This window comes from Mchenga conophoros, linkage group LG2, assembly GCF_057382185.1.
Source record: "Mchenga conophoros isolate Kocher_MC1m ecotype Shallow Benthic linkage group LG2, M_conophoros_male_GT1.1, whole genome shotgun sequence".
NCBI classification, from domain to species: Eukaryota; Metazoa; Chordata; class Actinopteri; order Cichliformes; family Cichlidae; genus Mchenga; species Mchenga conophoros.
Genome location: NC_140527.1, coordinates 29,957,604 through 29,979,073, shown reverse-complemented (window position 1 = coordinate 29,979,073; position 21,470 = coordinate 29,957,604). Strand labels below are relative to the sequence as shown.

General features: G+C 38.1%; 2 protein-coding genes across 6 annotated transcripts; one reads left to right on the top strand and one right to left on the bottom strand.

Annotated features, from left to right (window-relative positions):
- Positions 1-2,108: 2,108 nt before the first annotated feature.
- Positions 2,109-9,966, top strand: LOC146582229 (T-cell surface antigen CD2-like). 5 transcript variants are annotated; one of them, XM_085293196.1, is made up of 7 exons: positions 2,116-2,241; positions 3,558-3,723; positions 5,209-5,526; positions 5,720-5,977; positions 6,060-6,266; positions 6,400-6,516; positions 6,937-9,966. In XM_085293196.1, the coding sequence occupies exons 2-7, from the start codon at positions 3,678-3,680 to the stop codon at positions 7,065-7,067; spliced, it is 1,077 nt and encodes a 358-aa protein (XP_085149322.1). In that variant the 5' UTR covers positions 2,116-2,241; positions 3,558-3,677; the 3' UTR covers positions 7,068-9,966. The 5 variants fall into 5 exon arrangements, with proteins under 5 accessions (XP_085149316.1, XP_085149339.1, XP_085149335.1 ...); XM_085293190.1 differs by lacking the exon at positions 3,558-3,723 and having other exon boundaries at positions 2,109-2,241; XM_085293213.1 differs by lacking the exon at positions 3,558-3,723 and having other exon boundaries at positions 2,109-2,241; positions 6,060-6,258; positions 6,937-7,058.
- A 2,622-nt stretch (positions 9,967-12,588) lies between these two features.
- LOC146582228 (peroxidasin homolog) lies at positions 12,589-16,204 on the bottom strand. The gene is made up of 7 exons (XM_085293134.1): positions 16,008-16,204; positions 14,967-15,287; positions 14,543-14,800; positions 13,651-13,971; positions 13,197-13,454; positions 13,048-13,074; positions 12,589-12,966 (listed from the first exon to the last, which is right to left on the bottom strand). Exons 1-7 carry the CDS (start codon positions 16,054-16,056, stop codon positions 12,776-12,778), a joined length of 1,425 nt encoding a protein of 474 aa, XP_085149260.1. The 5' UTR covers positions 16,057-16,204; the 3' UTR covers positions 12,589-12,775.
- Between the last annotated feature and the right edge of the window lie 5,266 nt (positions 16,205-21,470).

Below are 21,470 nucleotides of genomic sequence, written 5' to 3'. Positions count from 1 at the left end.
GAGACATTTTACTCAACTTCAGAACAGGAACATTAATGTGAAAATCTATGAAGTTCAGACACATGTGAGTCAACAGCATAGTGTGAATGTAATTTATCACCATGTGTAGTGTTGCCATGAAACAACATTAAAACCATAAACTTCAAAAACGAAAGACTAGAGTAAAATCACATGATGTTAACCTTTAAGTTAACTTTTGAACTCTTAATAATCTCATTATTACAAAATTTACCTTTTCTGGTAAAACATTAAATATTTGCTAAATTATGTTTGATCAATTTCATCTGTTTACAGAAATCCAAAAGAAGTGATAAAAGATTAGAAGCGTCTTTACTGAATTCTCTTATTTCTTCAGGTGAATTTTTAAAGTGGACCATCTGAAAAATGTAACGTCACCAAGCTGATTGAATGGACAGTACACAACAGAGGTAAAGAAGAGAGTGCAGGTAGGGTGGAGTGGGTGGAGACAAGTGTCAGGGAAGATTTGTGACACAAGAATACAAGATACCACCGGTTTACAAGATGCAAGTGAGACCTGCTTTGATTTATAGTTTGGAGATGGAGGCAAGAGTCAGAGCTTGAGGTAGCAAAGTTGAATGTGTCAGGATGTTCATTGGAGTGACCTGGATGGACATAATCAGAAATAAGTATGTGGAAGCAAGAAGGAGGAGGAAACTGAAAAGGCAACAAAATGGTACTGACAACGCCACTTGGGGGTGGAGTTACACGCCAGGAAATACGACATTAACTAGTGCAAAGTTTCACCAGTTACAAAGGCACTCATGCTCGTTACTGACGAGGCAGAGGCGTGACCAATCAATTTCAATAAGTTTATTAAACAAACTAACTGAAGATAATATGGAGCTGCACCAAAGAAAACAGAAAATTAGGTGACAGGACTTAGAACACCACAAGGCATTTAATTAAAACACTTTATTACCAGGCATTGCTTAAAAACAACAAGATTCACTGTCACTGTCTTACTCTAGTTAAAATAGCAGCTGAACAAAATAACTAATCAATAGGGTTAAAGGCAGGCCACTTAGAGAAACAACCTACAGAGCGGCAGTGCTACCAGTTGCTCACTCGTGATGTCACACTGCAGCTCAAGGGGTGCTTTTTACTCATATCCTGATGTTTACACTGACATGCATAAGAGGGAACTTCATCAAACACGCCTAGGCTGCCAAACAAGCAGCTGTCTCTCTACTAAAACAAAAGAAATTAAAAATAGTCTAAAAAACAAGTTCTAAAGAAACGAGGAACAACTCAGTGAACAATATGAAAGCAGAAGTTTCTCTCTCTCTCTCTCTCTCTTGCTCTCTCTCTCTTGCTCTCTATCACATTTTACAAGCTGCTGTTATTAATAAAAACAATAATAAGAACGAAACCTCTGCTGTGCCAAGTGTTCATAGTCTACACTTAAATATAGACGAGCGGAATATAACCAGAAGAATAATGGACTGGCTGTTCTTGGTAAAAGATGCATGTGTACCTTTGGTTTTGTATGGTGACCGTTTCTCTTGTTTCACTTCCTTCTACATACAATGACAATCTGTTCTTTTATGGTGAAACACAACACTTAACCTCTATTTATGATAACATTTCAAAACCACTGAGTAACACGGGCATCATAAATGTCTGTGAATGTGTTTCAAGGTTTGATGAAATCTGTTATTAAGATGTATTAAATTAAACATGTCTGGCTTTATTATACACTCTGTTTTATGCCATCCCCATTAAACTTGCTTCCGCGTGCAAATAAACATATTTTAGTTGTCAGTGTAATTTAGCTGTAAATATTACAACTGTCAATGAAACGGCATTATTATTAGTTGGACAATAAAATTACATGATTAGTTTGGGGCTGTTGAATTAAATTTAAATTAAACTTTTCTCTTTTCTTTCTCTGCAGTTAAATTCTGGTCACATCCTGTCTGGTCTGAGTTCATACATACTTATCTGAAGCTGATCAGTATTGACAAGCAATGAAATTTATTGGCAACTGCTTTTAGTAATTAACACAAAAAAATTCTGAAGTAGCCACATCCTGCTTGGTCTAAATGTATATGTTTTGATCTGAAGGTTTCTCATCAACAGGAAACATGGTCAGTGTAGGTTGGGTCTGTTTGCATCACAGTAAAGCAGAAGAGCTGCCTGCGGAGTCGACTGATGCTGAATAGAGAAAAAACATGCAAGCTGTGTTTGTACTGTTCGTGATGCTATTAGGAGTCTCTTATGGTGAGCTGTGTTTACTTATTCAAAGCATGCTGTGCTGTGGTAATAAGTACAAAGATTTTGATGTCGTCTTTAGTGTTACAGTAAGTTCTGCAGCTTACAGGTTGGTGGCATTGTGTTGATGCCACTGGGAGTATCTGAGGATGAGCTGTTCTGCTTTTTCATTTCATGCGGCACTTTATTGATACATCATCCCCAGACCTGGTGTCACTTGACCTTTGTTCATGGGTCTAAAAAGTATATTTACAGTCAAATCATCTTGTTTTTATTCCAAACAAATGCTTGATATTTTAGATAACACATTTTTATATTTCAAAGGTTATGACTGTAATTTTAACTCGTCTATCTTTTAGCGAAAGTGGAATCAGATCATCACTTCAAATAAAGTCATCTGACCAGTGGCACCTGTTTGTATGAAATTGTATTTGAGCACTGGTTTTTTATAATATACTAGTTTTTAAAATAACAACTACAATATGAATAAAAACAATACTGATCAATTCAATTGGTAAAATTATCTCAAACTTCGGGCCTCTTTAAAGTATAAAAAGGGATCAGATACACATTTTGTCACAGCCCGTATAATTTAATGTTATTCCACAGTTAAGATGGGGGAAAATAATTATTTGTATGTTAATAAATGTCAAATATTAGCTACAATACTTTTTTGCTAATGATTATTTACCACTAGAGTGCACATTTATGAAAAAAGAAATACTGTGATTTAAATCCTTCAGCAGTAGTTTTGAATCTGGATTAGTTTTTATAAGCATTTGTTGCAAAAGCAATCAGATATTGTGAAGTTTTGTTCAATTAAACTTTAAATGATATGAATGTTAAATGACCCCATTGCACCATTTAAGATTCAACTAAAGCAATATTTAATTCCAACAGTACATTCTGTAATTTGTATAAATTCTTCTGTGATCAGCATTTTTAAATATAACATTAACCAGTGCAGTGCAAAGAATGTTCAAACCATTGTTGCTCAACATGCTGAACTATCTGTTTGACAGAGATTGAAAGCATCCTACTTTCATGTTGTACTCTTTTTAGAGATGAAACATGTGCTATCATTAATTTTGTGTCTATTTTTTCATCTAAACATATTTCTGAAATGTATCATTTCATTTTAAGTCTGGAACTTTTATTTCTTAGGAATTTAAATTGTTACTCTCATATATGAAATCTCTTTTTCATGAAGGTTAAAGGAGGAAGAAAAACTAATGTCAATTCATTCTCCTACTCTCAGCATGTGAGACGTTATTTACCACTTCACTAAAACCTAAAGCCAACGTTTTCATGATTTCTCCTTTCAGGCTGAGCACTAACAGTCTGTTAACTGCAGTCTGTTAAAATCAGTAACATCACAGATTTGCTTATTTGAGAGAAAAGATTTGAAAGCTGCCGATTGAGTCAACATAGACTGAACAGTTGACATGGAAGCTGCAGTTGGACTGTTGCTGATGTTCGGAGTAGCTCATGGTGAGCAACCAAATTTTTTTTCATGCAAGGTTTCAAAAATACTTATTTCATACTTAATTTCAGTACAATCAGAATTAGGTCTGAAAAAAAGTTACTTCTTAGTTTTGTCATGCTCCTTCATTCTGATGTTGCCGTCTCCTATCTGGATTTTAGGATTGCTTCATGTATCACAGCTGCTGGTCGGTGGTTATGTCTGAGTGGTTAATGGTTGGCTGTCTGTCTATGTGGAACTCAAAGTTCCACATGACCTTAGTTAGCACTGTTGTTCTCAACCACCTTCAGTGGGGTCTCCTATCGGGATTTGGGGATCATATGCAGCACAAATGTTCTTGTAGTTGGTTGTGCAAGTCAGTGTACGCTGTCCCAGCCCTGTTACTGTACGCTGCTCTGTCTCTGAGCCCTGTTAGATGTGACTCCTTCCTCTAAATTCTAGTGCTTAGGCCCTGTTCTTTTTCTTCCCTCTATCTGTTGATGCTATATCTGCAGGTCAGTCATACATGATGGTCCCACTTCCTGTTCCTTATCACTGTCTGTCTTCAGCTGTTTTGGAGCAACTCACCTCAGGGAGCCATTTTTTATTTCAACAGCAGCTTCCACATCTGTTCACAGAGTCTCAGACCTTTGAGTGGAAATTGAAGAAATCAGAGGAAGGATGTTGAGTGGCATTGTGAGGAGTTTTCATGTCTCCTCTTGTGGCCAGTTTGTTATTCCAGTTTGGTATCTGATGACGTGAAGACATATATATTGATGGCTCACATTTTTTAGCACCTCTATTACTTTCTGGAGGTATTTGACTGTGTCTGACTTTATTGTGTCTTTATCATGTAGCTCTCGTTAACCTGTTGGATACCCAAGCACTTCTTCTGTGTGTCCTGTATGTCCTTATGGTAACTCCACCCCATCAGTCTCTCTTTACAACCTTTTTGCCACATTTATAAAGAATGACATCCTAGCGTCCTCACTGTAGATCCTGGTGAGGTGGATCAGTGAGTCAGTGTTTCAGTCACTCCTGTCATACAGCATAATGTCATCGATGGACAAGAAGTGGCTGATGGTCACTCCACTCTGATCTTTGTGATATGGACAGTGCATCAAGTGTGGGATATTCCACATTTGATGGTGACTTGAGTTCTTAGTAAATGTCATTAGTGCAATATTAGCCTTGTATAAAGCCAAGCACACATAAATCCAGAAGCACTGAGTTGTAAGCCTCCTCACGTTGGTCTTCCTGGTCTTATAGTTCTGGTGTACAGGTCTATTAACCATTACTTTGTGCTTTGATCTCCTTTTGTTACCACTTCTGATATCCTCTCTGAAACATTGCTTACATTTGTTAAATAGTGTTCAGTAAAGAGGAGACAAGAAAGCAGGGCACACAGCAAAAGCCCTCTGGCTAGAACTCAGGCTACTGCATCAGGCATGTGGACATCTGTTCATCTACTGAGCAAAACTAACAACTATGACAACTTTATTTTTGTTTTGCAGGTGTGGAAACTTACTGTGATGGCAGACGGGATGGAGCTCAGTGTTATGGAGCTTTGGGAGGAACTGTGGACATCCAGCTGATGGACAACACTTCAGAAATTAATAGATACCAATTATTAAAGAGTTCATTAAAAATATTAGATGTGAGAAAAAATACGGTTATTTCTAATACCATAAGAGAGAGAGCTCATTTTCCAAGTAATGGAACATTTAGGATCAATAAACTAAACAGGACAGACAGTGGTAATTATAGCCTTCAAACCTTTGATTCGGATGGAAAATCATCAGACGAGCGGATTTTACAGTTGTTTATTGAAGGTAAATGTTGGGAAATTAAGCCATTAATAGATGTAAATAAAATATTGTTGTGGTAATCTATACAATAATCTATACAATATATCTCACGACATTTCCCTGTATTCTATGCTTTCCCTATTCTTTATTAGAGACTCTAAAGAATTAGGGAGATTCTGATTTAAAATCTAAACTCATCTATGTGTGTTTCTCTCAGCTCCTGTGTCCTCTGTCCTGCTGGACCCTGAATGTCTGTCCCAGGGAGAGATGAGGGTGTCCTGTTCCTCTGAGGGAGGGGACAGTCCTCAGTACAGCTGGACTCTGGATGGACGCACACTGACAGATGCTGAGCTCTTTTCTGGAAATAATGAGAGTAACATCATCACTCTGAAACAGCACGTCTCAGGACATCTGGTCTGCTCAGTCAGGAACAACGTCAGTGATGTCTCCAAAGAGGAGAGGATATCTACCTGTGGTGAGTGAGAACACTGTGATAATCACAAATATGATCATTTTGGTCACTCAGTCTTTCATTAATTATACGTTTTTGCTCTCAGGCTTCATTTTCATTAACTGCACTTCAGTCAATGGAAAACAGATATCAGGGTGGGTGTATGAAGCCAATAACACCCTGTGTATTAAACCAACAACAGTCCCCAAACAAACTGCTACGTCTAAGGAGACCGCCGTAGTGTCAAATAAAAACCCCACTAAGATCAAACCCTTCAATCAAACTGTCAGCAGTGATAACCCATGGTACATTAGTAAGTGAAAATAACTTTGCTACAGTAGACTGACTAATGCCAGTTTCTCATTATTTCTTTGTTTGTCTTCATAAAAACTCAGACTTGCTGACTTGTTTTTGTCTTATTCTGTCCTTTTTACCACCACAAACAGCCTATTTACCACTGATCGGTGGTGTTCTCTCAGCACTGCTCATTTTGTTAGTTGTGGGTGTAGCAGGTGCCTGTGAACACATCATAAAGCAAAAAACCAAACCTACAGAACAAAGAGGTACAAAACTTTCCATTTCCCCACTCCACTTTGATTAATTAAACATATATAATTATTTTAAAAAAATTTAATAAACCTTTTTGCTGTCTTGCCAAGATGTCACACCAGTTGTCTTGCCAAGAGTTTAATCATACCTCTGTCATATGCCAGTCAAATTTGTTGGTATGGCTAATCAGCTAGCTTTAACACAACAACTAAAAACATGGGGAAACAGCTCAAAAAACCAATGAAACATTTTAATTAGTTTTAAAGTGCACCAGTTAGAATCACACACACTGCCTTCAACCTTTGTGGTAAAACTAATCAACTGTTCCAGCAGCAGACATGAGAGTGAAAGTTCTTCTTTAAGTCAAACCATTCCTGTACTAATACACTGACTGTAACATTATGTTTGTGCCACCTCTTCCTACTAATTTGCAGCTGAAGAAGATGACCAGGAAGTAACCTATGCTCATGTCATTATCACGAAATGTCAGAGGAAGGATGCTGAGCAAAGAGCAGAGGCGGAGGTGGAGTATGGCCAAATCAAGTTTTCAAGCAACAGAAGATGATTTAAGTGGTTGGAGCTTTTACACCGACTGCACCACTGACAGCAGACCGAAGGAGGAGGTGACATCAAGATGCCAAAAGGTTGTTGCTTCATGTAAGTCTGTGGCTGAAACACAGCTAATGTTCCAGCTAACAGCACATAAAGAACAAAACAAATATGAATAAATTAATGATGACTGAATTCTATTCAGACACTTTAGCTTCCTGTGACACCTTCATGGGCTACTTTGTCCCTACTATAACAACAACAACAACAACAACAACAATAATAATAATAATAATATTATTCATCTTTGGCCTGTCTTTAGATTTATATCTGGGGATCAGCCCCCTCTTCTCTAAGAAATGCAAGTGTCTTAATAAATCTGGATAAATGTGAAGCAAACATTGTATATAATAACATGGGAAGAGAAGAGAGAAAAAATCCTAATGATATTGTTCTGGTGGACTAATGCAGAGTCTTCATTTGTTTTTCCTCTTCTGTTCTCAACCACTCTTTGAGATCAGTGTTTGATAACGTCCCTGCCGCCAGTTTACCACCAAGAAAGAAGTGGTTGCAAATTCTGTCTAACAAACACCATTTTAACCTTACCACTGTGCTCCACACTCGTGTCCAGGTGTCCCTGTTGCTTGACGGTCAGGTTTTTAAATGGTCATATTTGACTTTAATGTTTGAATCCAGATTTTAAACATCCTGTCATTTGGATAGGAACATGGCTATTTCTATAGGTGACCGACTTCTCTCTGTGTGTTGTTCTCTCATTATTACAACTGAAACAGTTTCTGAATGTGTGCTGTCAGTTGTTTTATAAAAGAAGGCAAGATATAAAATACACATTTTACATTTTGATGTACACTTGTATTACTATACTTTGAACTGTGTTTTTACCTTAATTGTACATATGTGGCTTTTTTAGGAGAATGGAACCTGTTTTGGGGAAGATTTCTGAAGCTTTTGAGTAACACAAGTAACTCTTATTTGTATCTTTTGTTATAGCAATTAGTTTGCATGTTTTTTACAAGTAGACGAGACTTCTGTTTAAGTATGTACGACAAAGAAATCATATGTTGCAGCAATTTTCACATTAGTTGTTTAAAATAGTAATTCTGAGTAGTCTTTACAAAGTGAAGAGTAGATGTGACTTATAATAGCCCGTACTCACTTAAAGTTTTTATCTTTGCAAACAAAATATCACTATTAAGCTCAGTCTTTAATTTCACACCAGTATAAACCAGTTTTAAGTTTGTCTAATGTGATTCTAAATTTAGACAGGCCTGATGATGCCATGATCACAAGCAGTATTGATTCAAAAGCCTTTGGTGACCACTAAGAAGTGAACATAACTTTAAACTTATCAGTAAGAAGATGTGGAAGTTTCCCTTCTTGTTCCATGGTGCTTGTTGTTGTTGTTCCTTAAAGATGTTTGTTTAATAAAGCTATTAATTAAAGCTTCTCAATAAAAACATGCAGTTGTCACTCTCAGTTAGGCAGAGGACTCACTCGCAGGACTCTGATTTTTAGAGAGAGGGTGAAGGATTTATTGTGAGAATATATACATATATACTGTGGAACAGGTAATACAGGGCTCCAGGGGGTTTGGGGGTCCGAAGGTGAGGGAAGGTCCAGGGAAGGCACACACTCTCCTCTTTTACAGTCTGTGATTCACTCAGGCAGTCCAATCATGCTCATGCCCACTCACACACATCCACAGGAATCCAGGCAGCAGGAGAGATGGGCAGGGAAAACTATGTTAGAAGGAAACTCTGGGAAATGACAAAAGATACTCAAGAGGCGAGGCAAGGCGAGGCAAGGCAAGGCAAGGCGAGGCGAGGCGAGGCGAGGCGAGGCTAGGCTAGGCTAGGCTACACTGACACTAGGTAGTGCAACAATCCAGCGAGGAAGCAGCATCTCCTGCCGTCTTAAGTAGTCTGCCAGGAAAAATGCTTGCGATGAGAAGCCAGAGCAGAATCAGCATGAATGAGCCACAGGTGTGCTGTGAGGGCGGGTTCAGAGGCAGGGAAGCAAAGTCCAGTTCTGCCTTGTTGGAGAGGCTGAGACAAACACACACCACACCCTCTCCAGATCCTGAGAACCATGACAGCAATGCTCTAAACAATGATGAAGCAATGTAAAACATGCATGCAAAGCATTATTTAACATTAAATCCTAAGTCTTGGGCAACCCCAATGACACCAACAAACACCAACAAAATAGAGAAAAAACCTGACCTTCAGACCACACTGCAACATAAAAAAATGTTAATACACATATTTTACTCTTTGTTATCTCTGAATCTGTGATGAGGTACTAATAAGTTACTAAACTCCTTCCTCCTACACTAGTACAGTATCATTGGGGACGCACAAATAATGATTCTGTGCAGTGCCCCCTGGCATAAAAGACAAACATCACAGTGCCCAATTCTTTTTTCTTATTTTGGTGTCTGCCTTTAGGGGTCACCACAGGCGATCATCTGCTTACATCTCACCCTGTCTCTAGCATCCTCTCCTATCACACCAACCCTCTGCATATCCTTCTTCAGGATATCCACGTGTTTTCTCTGTGGTTTTTTCATTTTCTTTTCCCCTGGCAGCTCAATCTTTAACATGTTTTGTGAAATATAGCCACTATCCCTCCTCATGTTTAAACCATCTTACCGCACGCAAAATGCAAAAAATAGATGAATAAATGTCCTAAAATGTTTTTAAACAATACTGTAATTTTAGAAATGAGTGATTTAGGAAGTTGAGATAAATAAGTAAAAATAAAAATGAATAATAGTTATTGTTTTTTCAACACAGTTGCCAGAGCTATAGCTTCCACAGCCATCACGCTATCACAATAGCACAGAAATAAATATGAGACACTGAGTTCGTTCTGCTTGTAAAATTAAAAAATAAAATCAGATACACAAACCTGTTAAGCATGGACTGAGTATGTACTTCACTGTACTTTTATTTTGTTAAGGTTTAATGTACTGTAGTTTCAAACTATTTGGTATGGGAAAATGTTGCTGTACTGGTGGATTTCTTTAATATTGTAAGTTCTTGACATTAGTGTAAAGTCTTTTGTGAAGGAAAATACAATAAAAGCAAGGACAGTGTAACGAAGCAATGATAAAGTCCAAACATTTCCCACTAGAGGGCGACATTGTGTAAAAAATACTGAAAATTGTCATGCTGCTATTCCCACAATAGGAGAAAGAGGGTGATTTGTACCCCTTGTTTCTAGTGAACCATAGAAGAAATCAGTCATGTGACTGCACATTTTTGAAGAGTCAGCCATTTTACTAATCCTGCAAATAAGAGAACCTCATTACATCAGAATATTTAAGTTCAAAAACGATTTTTGCCTTTCAAGGTAAAAATTTCTGTGATCAAGGTTTTTTGATTGTTTTGTCTAAACAGTTACAGACAGGTTTAAAAACATTTCACAAATGTTTTAGTGCTTTGGTAAGCTACACTGTGAGTCTATATGGTGTGGTGCTTTGTGCCCAACTTATGAATATTTTAAATATATTATTTTATTGATTGTTTTTTATTATTATTATTATTTACCGTTTTTCACAGTGACATTCTTTATTTCAGACCAAAAATAGAAATAGACCATCATGCCATTGAGTTATAATAGGGAGGACAGGCAGGGCTTTCACTCCTTTACAGGACATGGACAGAGTGAATGATGTGAGAAGGGGAAGTCCATTCATCAAGTGGCGAGGAAGATGAACATATTCATGATGACATTAAAACAATATGTGGAGAAGAAAAAGATAGATGGAAGAGACATAAGGCTATAAAAGGATGTAAAAGATCTGGACTTGTCAATCAAGTGTTATGGAGAGAGAGCTGGCAGAACATATGAAGGCACTAGCAGCATTTATGTGTTCGTTACTTTGTGCATACTCAAAATCCAGTTCATGGTATTTGAATATGCACAAAGAAATGACATTTTGATCCAGCTAGCAGGGATATCAGAGGCAGGTTGGGTTAAGTGTCCATTTAAGGAAAAGTATATAGGGAACAATAATTATTTCCCCTGGAAATGCTCATTATCAGTTATTAAAATGCAGATAGTTCACAAAGAAGTAAAGTTGGGTACTTATTTAGAGTGTATAGCTTGACATATAATTGAAAGTAATTGTGATTGTCATTATGACGTTTGCAGGCAAAATCAAATCCTACAACTACATGGATTGGTTGATGGTGCTGACTGACACTGGTGCAAAGTGTTTAAGGTGAAGTAGTAATGGGATTGTGAATGGAAAGCCCATCTTCACTTTCAAAGACAATTGTGACAGAGTCATCCCTCGAGAAGATGTGCATAAAAAAAGAACTACCCACACCACAAAAACTTGGTGGTACATCCAGAAGGTACAGCAGTGGGTAGCTTCAACAAGTTCATTTGGTCCTTGGCCATTTTTAAGAAAACTGACTTTCGATGTGCTCGTGTGGCTTGTATAAAATTGGCCTTTGATATTGTAAAATAATTTTAAATATGTTAAATTTGTCTAGCTTTTATATAGCATTACAGTTTCTGAGATCAAAATATGCTGGCTCAATTTACCCCAAGGTATTCTCTCCAAAGATGCAACTTACCCTGCATCGGGGTCAAGTTGTGCCACAAGAGCACTTGTGGCACAACTATATATTTCAGATCCAAAGTGATTGTTCCCAAGCATGCACAACATCCTGAACATGTTTTAGTTGGAAGCATTACTATCATGGCCTCACTTTAAGCAAAATCTTAAAGTGAGTTGTGCCAGTTTTTACTTTAAGTAAAAACCCACCCCACTCTCCCCTATTTATGTTTTAAAACTCAAATAATAAAACTCCAAATATAGAAGTTTTCACCATCCACAAAATATATTGTGCAGTATGTCTAAAAACTTATTTCACATTATGAAACAGTGATCAGTTCAGTTAATATGGTTTTATGTTATCACTGTACAAGAATTAAAAGATATACACCAAGATGCATTTCATGATTATTTTGCCACGTAAGCATTGATCACATTGTTTTTCCACAAAGTGCATGTGACCTGCATTTGAATTTAATGTAAACATTGCCCAGATGGGACCCAGGAGTCTAAAATGACAAAAATCTCCTGCCTTGGGTTGTATTTGTGATCTCAGTCTTTCAGTCATTAACCAGAGCTCATGACAATTGGTGATCTTAGGAACATGAATCTAAAGCTCTTATTCTCTCAGTTCTTTCTTCAATGGACCAGTGCAGCATCTGCATGACTGCTGTTGTTGCCCCAGTTCATTTATAATAATAATAATAAAATAATAATGGATACTTTATTGATCCCCATGGGGAAATTACTTGTTTTTCTCTGCATTTGACCCATTCACTCAGTGAAGCAGTGGGCAGCCCACTAAGCAGGCGCCCGGGGAGCAGTGTGTAGGGACGGTACCTTGCTCAGGGGTACCTCAGGGTAGCCGTTAAATCTCCTGCTTCCCCTTCTCCTCTCTCAGTAACTTCATTTGCAGAAAATTAAAAAAAAAAACTGACACATGAAGTAAACTTAATTCAAGACTTTATTGTTTAAGAATTGTAAAGATTTTGTATTTAAAAAATGTAAAACCCAGAAACCACAGAGCTTCTCATCATAATTTGTGGGGAATAAAAAGAGCAGAAGAATTTCTCTCTAAATGCTATTTTCATGCTTGTGAACCAAAGATAAATAACAGCAAGTAAAAGGTGAAACTAGGTGTTGGTGTAAGTTGCAGAACTCATTTCAACCATCAGAAGAGAATCCTCTGGATCTCCTCTTGTTTGTGGGACAGCAGAGACTTCAGCTTTGGCATGTTTCTTTTTCTTCCAAGCAAAGTAGATGGGAATCCCAATTAGCAAGAGAATGACCACAACTGCTCGCAAACCACATATAAGCATCTTATCTGTTAGGAGACACCAAAATCACATGTTAGGCAGAGCTGGGTCTGCTGTTGGTTCAATGTACATTGTTTTCATGTACCTACCCTGATGTCTGTATCCCACTGACAGAGCTGCAGTTAATAAAGAAAAAAATGAAGCATAGTATGATCCAACAAACAAACAGTTCAAGACATAATAACCATAAAAATTTAATTTGTGCTTAATAACTTTTATTCATAAGGTTCTCACTCACCACAGGTAGACAGCCTGTGTTCTATGAAAACATTACTGACGTTGTTCCTGACTGAGCAGACCAGATGTCCTGACATGTGCTGTCTCAGAGTGATGATGTTAGTCTCATTATTTACAGAAAGGAGCTCAGCATCTGTCAGTGTGCATCCATCCAGAGTCCAGCTGTACTGAGGACTGTCCCCTCCCTCAGAGGAGCAGGACACCCTCCTCTCTCCCTGGGACAGACACTCAGAGAGCAGCAGGACAGAGGACACAGGAACTGAGAAAAACACACAGATGAGTTTAGATTTCAAATCGACATTGCAGAATTAAATCAGTCATTCTTTATAGTCTTCAGTGGAAAAATATGTATAAACCGTAAAATACATGTATGGAAAGATATGGATTACTTCAACAATATTAAAGTTATATTCATATCTATTAATGGCTTCATTTCACAACAAGGAAAACATTACCTTGAACAAACAATTGTAGAGTCTGCTCATCTGATGCTTTTCCATCTGAATCAAAGCTTTTAAGGCTATAATTACCGCTGTCTGTCCTGCTCAGATAATTGAGCCTAAGTGTTCCATTACTGGGAAAAAGCAGAAATTTATGTTCTATGATATTATAAAGAATCCTTTTCTTTCTCACATCTAGTATTTTTAATGAATTCTTTAACAAATGGTATCGAGGTATTTTTGCGGTGCTGTCCATCAGCTTTATCTCCACACTTCCTCCCAAAGCTCCATAACACTGAGCTCCATCCTGTCTGCCATCACAGTAAGTTTCCACACCTGCAACGACACAAAAAAAGGAAACAAAAGCAAAATTATTTGAATGGACTGGCAGCACTAACAAATGTTTACCTGAAACAGAAATGTTGTTATTGCAGCTACTGTTTGTCTGTGTTTTTGTGAAGATGCCTTTATTGTTGCACACATGAGTAGCATGGACCTCTGAATATTTCACTGTTTGGGTAGACATATGGTGCCACAATAAATCAATAAAATCATAGATGGTATTGTAACTGCCATTTAACTTTTTTTTTAATTTTTCTTACTTTGTTAGTAACTGAAAATGTATTTTTTTTAAAACACACACACACACACACACAGTCAGAACACTTTCTGTTCTTTACAACACCTTTAAAAATGTGGCTTCAATGTTCCAGTTAAAATGAAATTCCATTGTGAAATATGTGTATAAATTAGAGAGACAGACAACAAGAATCATATGAAAATGTTTATCTAGAACATAACTGGTGCTTTTGTGGTTACTGAATGTCGTTAAGTAAATATGCGTTAAAGAAGGCGCAGACAACTGGGGTCCAGGTAATGGTAATAAAAATTCAGTGTTCTCACTCACCACAGGGAGATATCTTCTGTTCTTTGAAGACATTACTGACGTTGTTCCTGACTGAGCAGACAAGACGTCCTGAGACGTGCTGTTTCAGAGTGATGATGTTAGTCTCATTATTTATAGAAAGGAGCTCAGCATCTGTCAGTGTGCGTCCATCCAGAGTCCAGCTGTACTGAGGACTGTCCCCTCCCTCAGAGGAGCAGGACACCCTCATCCCTCCCTGGGACAGACACTCAGAGAGCAGCAGGACAGAGGACACAGGAGCTGAGAGAAACACGCACAGATGAGTTTAGATTTTAAATCAGAATCTAGGTCATTCTTGTTTCTCTTTAATGGGGAACAAACATAAATCATACAATACATGTATCTGAATTTTCTGTTTTATATCTATTAATGGCTTTACTGTATTTCTAAACAAGGAAAACATTACCTTGAACAAACAAGTGTAGAGTCTGCTCGTCTGATGCTTTTCCATCTGAATTAAATGTTATAAGGCTATAATTACCGCTGTCATCCCTGCTCAGATAATTGAGCCTAAATGTTCTATTACTGGGAAAAAAGAGAGACCCATTTTGTAATACATTATAAAGAATCTTTTTCTTTCTCACATCTAGTATTTTTAATGAATTCTTTAACAGTTGGTATCGAGGTATTTTTGAGGTGCTGTCCATCAGCTGGATGTCCACAGTTCCTCCCAAAGCTCCATAACACTGAGCTCCATCCTGTCTGCCATCACAATGAGTTTCCACACCTGCAAACACACAAAAAAGGAAACAAAAAGCAAAATTATTACAATGGACTGGCAGCACTGACAAATGTTTACTGAAAACAGAAATGGTGTTTTTGTGGCTACTGCCTGTCTGTATTTTTGTGAAGATACATTTATTGATGCAGGCATGTCTGTGACTGAAACATAGTTAGGGTTCAAGCCTTGAAGAAAAGTAAATTACTGTGTTAGAACTGAGAGGAAGAGAGAGAACCATTATATTAATGATACTAGAAGAGGTTTTTGAAACTGACAACTTAAATTCCCAAGAAATTCACGTTTCCGTATTAGGTAGTGTAAGATAAATTGTGACGTCCTATTAAAATTGTTAAAAAAATAAAATAAAATAAAATAAAATAAAATAAAATAATGAACTGCATGAAAATATTTTAATTGGCACTGTAGCCCTAAAAACATGGGGTCCAATAGTCGTGTCTCAGCTTAAGAAAATCCAACATAGTTGTTATGTTTCCTGAAAGTGCTGTTCACATGAAGTGATGTCAGAGTTTTCTATTATAATTAAAAGTGTTAATAAAGAAAAAAAGGAATTAAATGAAATTAACTAAAAAGAAAGAAAATGAAGGAAAAGAAAATGAACATGCTCTATATTAAAACATTCCTAAACTGCAGATGTATTCAACAGTTCCTGAATTTATTTTAAAAGAAATACAAAAAAAAACAATTCCTCGACTGTTTTCAGCTCACCATGAGACAAACCCAGCAACATCACTATCAATCCAAGCACAGCTTCCATGTCTTCTTGCTGTTCAGAGTGTGTTCATACAGTTTGCAGCATAAATAAAAGAAATGACTGATACTACACATCAGTCGGTGTTCACAAACTGTATGTGGAAAGGTGATAAAGGAAGTAAAACCAAGAGCAGAGACAAAATAACATCAGCTTCTTCTTTCCCACGTTTTGTTTCAGATTTTTTTTTTTTGTTTTTAATTTATTTTACAAACACAGGAATGCAGAAATATTAAGCCATATATGTATACACTTACAGTCTCATTTAAAGGTTTTTCTTTATTTTCACACATATGGAATTAAGCAGTAAACAAAAAGTGAACTAACTCAAAGCATGTTTTAGATTCTTGAAAATAGACACATGTGGAAAGGTGATATAGGAAGCAAAAGCAAGGGCAGAGACAAAATAACCTCAGCTTCTTCTTTCCCACGTTTTTTGCAGTGTGCATATGTATATATATATATATATGTACATATACTAGTATATGTATAGTATAGTATAGTAGATACTATATACTTACTGTGCTATGTGTGATGAAAAAAAAAAACACAACAAAAAAAACAAGAGCATTGAATGAGAAAGTGTGTCCAAACCTTTGACTGGTAATCAAGTACTCTGCATTGTCCCCTCAGCCTTGTTAAATCTAGGGCTGAGGGAACCAGAACCTGAACCTTAACATTACTGAAGCAGTGTGGCATCATGTTAACAAAGAAGGAAACAAAAGTCAACATCCAAAAAAGAGCCTGAAATTGTGTTCTTTGTATTTATGACTGCAGATTTAATCAAAAGAAATTTTTAATTTTTTAAATTCTACAATTAAAATACTAATAAAAATACTTCATGATGAGTTACGTTTGTTGCTTTGAATTTGCTGCAACGTCTTTTTTTTTCCTCAAACATTTTAAAATTTGTCTGTGTTGAAACTTACTGGCAGCTGACCCCCAGAACATTCCCTTGACCTTGCTCCTCGTCAAGGTCAGCCACCCAAAGTGTCTCCTAAATCCCCTGATCTCTCCCAGCCTTCATGTCCTTACTCTTTTGCTCCCCTCTTGTTTGAACATCTTGTTTCTATCTGTCTTTGCTCCCTCCGCCCAACCAAGGCAGCATGAACTGTTTCATCTGTTGCTTTATATGTTGTTTTATCATTTTAGTTTTTTTATTATGGGTGATTTTTTTGAATTGGTTCTTGTATTAATTCTTGTAGAGTCTGTTATTACTTACAATTTCTTGTATAAACTTGTTCCATGTAGAATGTATCTATCTATCTATCTGTCTGTCTGTCTAGTTTTGATTTGTATTTGTTGAAATTGCTGGTTTTCTTTATTTATTTTGTGTTTTCTTTCTGTGAAGTTCACCTGTGTTCAGTGTGTCAGCTTTGGTTTTGATTCACTTCTTGTTTTATTTCTTTGGTCATCTTCTGTGTCTCATGTCTAGTTTTACTTCTTCTCTCTTGATTATTTTCAGCTGTGTCATAGTTTCTCTTCCATGTCATCTTCCCCCATTACTTTTTTGTATTTATACCCTCTGTCTTCAATTAATTCCTGCTATTATCTGCTCTTTTATTCACTGCATGTTTTTTCCTGGACTTTCTGGGATCCTATTCCTATCCTATTCCTCTTTTGCCTCCACAAATCATACAAAATAGTTGTTTTTTTTTTCCTATTTGGAAATTAAGCCTTTAGTAGATCTACAATTTATGCTATAATCTCCATATTACACCATATTATAGCTATTTCTATAAATAAATAAATTATAATAAATCTGTTGATGCAGAAGGCTTCAAGAAAGGACAGATATGGCCTTGGCCATCAGGGAAACCAGGAGGCAGTACAGATTGAGACTGGAAGGATACTACAACAACTCAGATTCCTGATGCATGTGGCAGGGCTTGCAACACATCACTGATTTCCAACAGAGTAGCAGCAGGGTCACAGTCCGCTGCAACGCCCTACCAGATGAGCTGAGTGAGTTCTACGCTCACTTCGACACCCTCAACACCAGCCAACATAGAGGGATTCTACCAGTAGAGGCATCACAGAGCTCCTCACTAGTGATGGGAATTCCGGCTCTTTTTAGAGAACCGGCTCTTTCGGCTCCCAACTGGCTCTTCAGGTTGTTTTGTTGGTCTAATTAATTTATTATCAAAAACCATATAAAATTATGCAGAAAAGGAATTACTAATGTAAAAAAAATGTGGTTTTATTTATATACGTTTATATATAAATATATACAGTAGGCCCTAGAAACAAAACACCAAAACACATTGCTAGCATTAACTGAACTTCCAAAACAGAGCTACCTAGATCACTTAAATTACACAGCATATGTCTTTTGTTTGTGTATTTATACACAAACACTCATATGTATATATATATATATATATATATATATATATATATATGTAACCAAAACATCACTACTCCTCACTAACTGTGACTTTGACTGAAGTATGCAAGGTTCTGATGAGGGCTAACCCCCAGAAAGCAGCTGGCCCTGACAACATCCCCGGCCCTGCTTTGTGGGTCTGCTCTTCAGAGCTGACTGAGGTGTTTACAGACATTTTTAATGTGTCCCTCACCCAGTCAGCTGTGCCCACATGCTTCAAGTTCACCACCATAGTTCCCTTCCCCAAGAAGAACAACCTAACCTGTTCGAATGGCTATCGCCCCATCGCAATCACTTCAATTGTAATAAAGGAAACTTCTTCACTCTTGGACTGACACCGTCCTGGACTTCCTCACAGGCAGACCTCAGGCAGTTAGAGTTGGTACCAGGACATCAGGTACAAAGACAGTAAGCACAGGGATCCCCCAGGGTTGTGTGCTCAGTCCACTCCTGTACACCCTCTTCACCTATTCCATTCCCTTCCTGTGCAACACTTCCATCATTAAGTTCACTGACGACACAACCATCTTCGGGATGATCACTGGTGGAGAGGAGGCTGCCAACACTTGTGTCCTGGTGGCTGGAAAACAATCTCTCCTTAAATGCTGAGAAGACTAAGGAGAGATTGTTGACCCGAGAATGAGGAGTGACCAGAATGCCCCACTATATATCAACGAGACTCAGGTGGAGAGGGGGAACACCTTCAAATTTCAATGCACCCACATCAGTGAGGATCTCAACTGGACCCATAACACACGGGAGATTATCAAGAAGGCTCAACAATGAGTCACAACCTCCATCATAGTGTGGTACAGGAATAGCACCATTAAGGACAGGAATGCTCACCAGTGTGTCAATAAAATGGCACAATTCATCTGTGGAGTACCCCTCCCATCACTACAAGAACATTTACAACACCCAGGTCAGAAAAAAGGGCAGACAATGTCATTGGGGACTGCACCCACCCACAGCACACGCTGTTTACACAGACGCTACAGGAGTTTGAAAGAGAGGACAACCAGACTAAAAAACAGTTTCTATCCGCAGGTTACTGAATCATGACTAATTGTTGTTCACTAACTAATTATTGAACTGTGATTATCTGCCATTCCCTCATTACTACCCTGTGTATTTAAGCCCTGTGTTTTCCCATGCTTGGTGTCGTGTTGTACCCTCAACTTGCTGTGTGTTTGTAATGTCCTGTCCTGTCCTCCAGCACCTTGGTTTAGAGTTTTGTTTTTGTAAGTTTTATTTCGTGAATCATTCCTCCAGCAATAAAGCTGCGTTTTCAGTTTATTCCCATCTCCAAGAGTCCTGCAATTTTGGGTCCACCACTTCTGCTTGCCTGCCACACAGCCAACCCTGACATGCATGAAGGGAACTTGCAAAGTAAGAATTTCATGCTCAGCGTAACCATTTGTGTTTTGTGGTGACAAAAAATTTCTTGGATCTTGAACATTGAATATGTCATGCTGTCTCTGTTCTTCATTGAAAATGACAGAGTGACCAATATTCTGATTTTGATTTAGATTAAAATAATCATCACATCAGTGATAGCTGTTTATACTAATTTGTATTTGAGCACTGTCAAACTGCTCATTAGTCATTCTGGGGAAGGTGTTAAACATATTGTGAATTTATTTGCACTTGGAATTAGCTAAGAGCCACTTAAACACACAAATCTTTGGTTTTCTAGACTTTGAGTTACCATTGTATTGATAACCAAATACAGCCAGAAAACTTGTTATTAATCTCTGGCTCTCTTTTTTTTTTCCCCCACTATGTGTTTTTACATCTCTCTGGATGAAGTCAGTTATTATTTATCTCTGACTCTCTTCCAGAGTATGTTATTTGTTCTGGTTTCCTCCCCTAACTCCAGCCTGTCATAACATATGGCTACCCCTCCCTCAGCCTACTTCTGCTGGAGGTTTCTTCCTGTTTAGAGGGAGTTTTCCCTTCCCACTGTCTCCAAAGTGCTTACTCATAGAGGGTCACATGATTGTTAGAGTTTTGGCTGTTTTATTTGTAATTTTCTTGGGTCTTTTCCTCACAATAGAAAACACCTAGAGGCAACTGTTGTCCAGGATGAGACAACAAACATCCACAATTTTCAGCAAATACCTCAGGTAGCAGAAACCCAAGAAAGAGGAGGAACCATCATGGAAGGACAGTGCCCCTGCCCGGTATGTACCATCAGCAGACAGAGGAAGTGGCTGACATACAGAAATCGTACCAGTGGCTAGACAAAGCTGGAGTGAAAGACAGAACAGAGGCACTAATCATGGCAGCTCAGGAACAAGCTCTAAGATCCATAGAGGCTGGGGTCTATCACACCATGCAAGACCCCAGGTGCAGGCTTTTTAGAGATGTTCCTGTCCAAGATGCAAGCAGGCAGGGCATACATGGAACACCATAACCACGTGGCCGGCATAGTATACAGAAACATCTGTGCCGAGTATGGCCTGGAAGTCCTGAGGTCAAAATGAAAGACACCAGCGAGAGTGGTGGAGAATGGCTGAGCTAAGACCCTGTGGGACTTGTACAGATGGACAAATTGGTGATGGCTAATCAATCAGACATAGTGGTGGTAGACAAGCAGACAAAGGCGACTGTAGTGAAAGACAAAGTGATACTGAATAACAGCAACATCAGGAAGAAGGAACACAAGAAGCTGAAGAAGTACCAAGGGCTCAGACAAGAGCTCAAGAAGATGTGGAGGGTTGAAGGTAACAGTGGACCCAGTGATAATCGGAGAACTCGGTGCAATAACCCACAAGCTAGGCGAGTGGCTCCAGCAGATCCCAGGAACAACAGCTCTGTTCAGAAGAGCGCAGTCCTGGGAACAGCTAAGACACTGTGCAGGACCCTCAAGCTCTCAGGCCTCTGGTAGAGGACGCGAGCTTGAAGGATAGACCACCCACAGGGGCAAGAGGGGAAGATCATGGTGACATGTACATAAATATGTGACCAGCAATCTAATTAAAGACTGAATAACAAGCAAGAAACACAAAATGTGTGCCACTGACAAAACTTT

Coding starts and splice junctions, on each gene's coding strand:
- LOC146582229 (XM_085293190.1), top strand. CDS start 2,193: ATGCAAGCTGTGTTTGTACTGTTCGTGATGCTATTAGGAGTCTCTTAT. Junction 5,978..6,059: donor GGAGAGGATATCTACCTGTG/GTGAGTGAGAAC, acceptor TTTTGCTCTCAG/GCTTCATTTTCATTAACTGC. Junction 6,267..6,399: donor TGATAACCCATGGTACATTA/GTAAGTGAAAAT, acceptor CACCACAAACAG/CCTATTTACCACTGATCGGT.
- LOC146582228 (XM_085293134.1), bottom strand. CDS start 16,056: ATGGAAGCTGTGCTTGGATTGATAGTGATGTTGCTGGGTTTGTCTCAT. Junction 14,801..14,966: donor TCTACACTTGTTTGTTCAAG/GTAATGTTTTCC, acceptor TGTTTCTCTCAG/CTCCTGTGTCCTCTGTCCTG. Junction 13,075..13,196: donor ACACAGGCTGTCTACCTGTG/GTGAGTGAGAAC, acceptor TATTAACTGCAG/CTCTGTCAGTGGGATACAGA.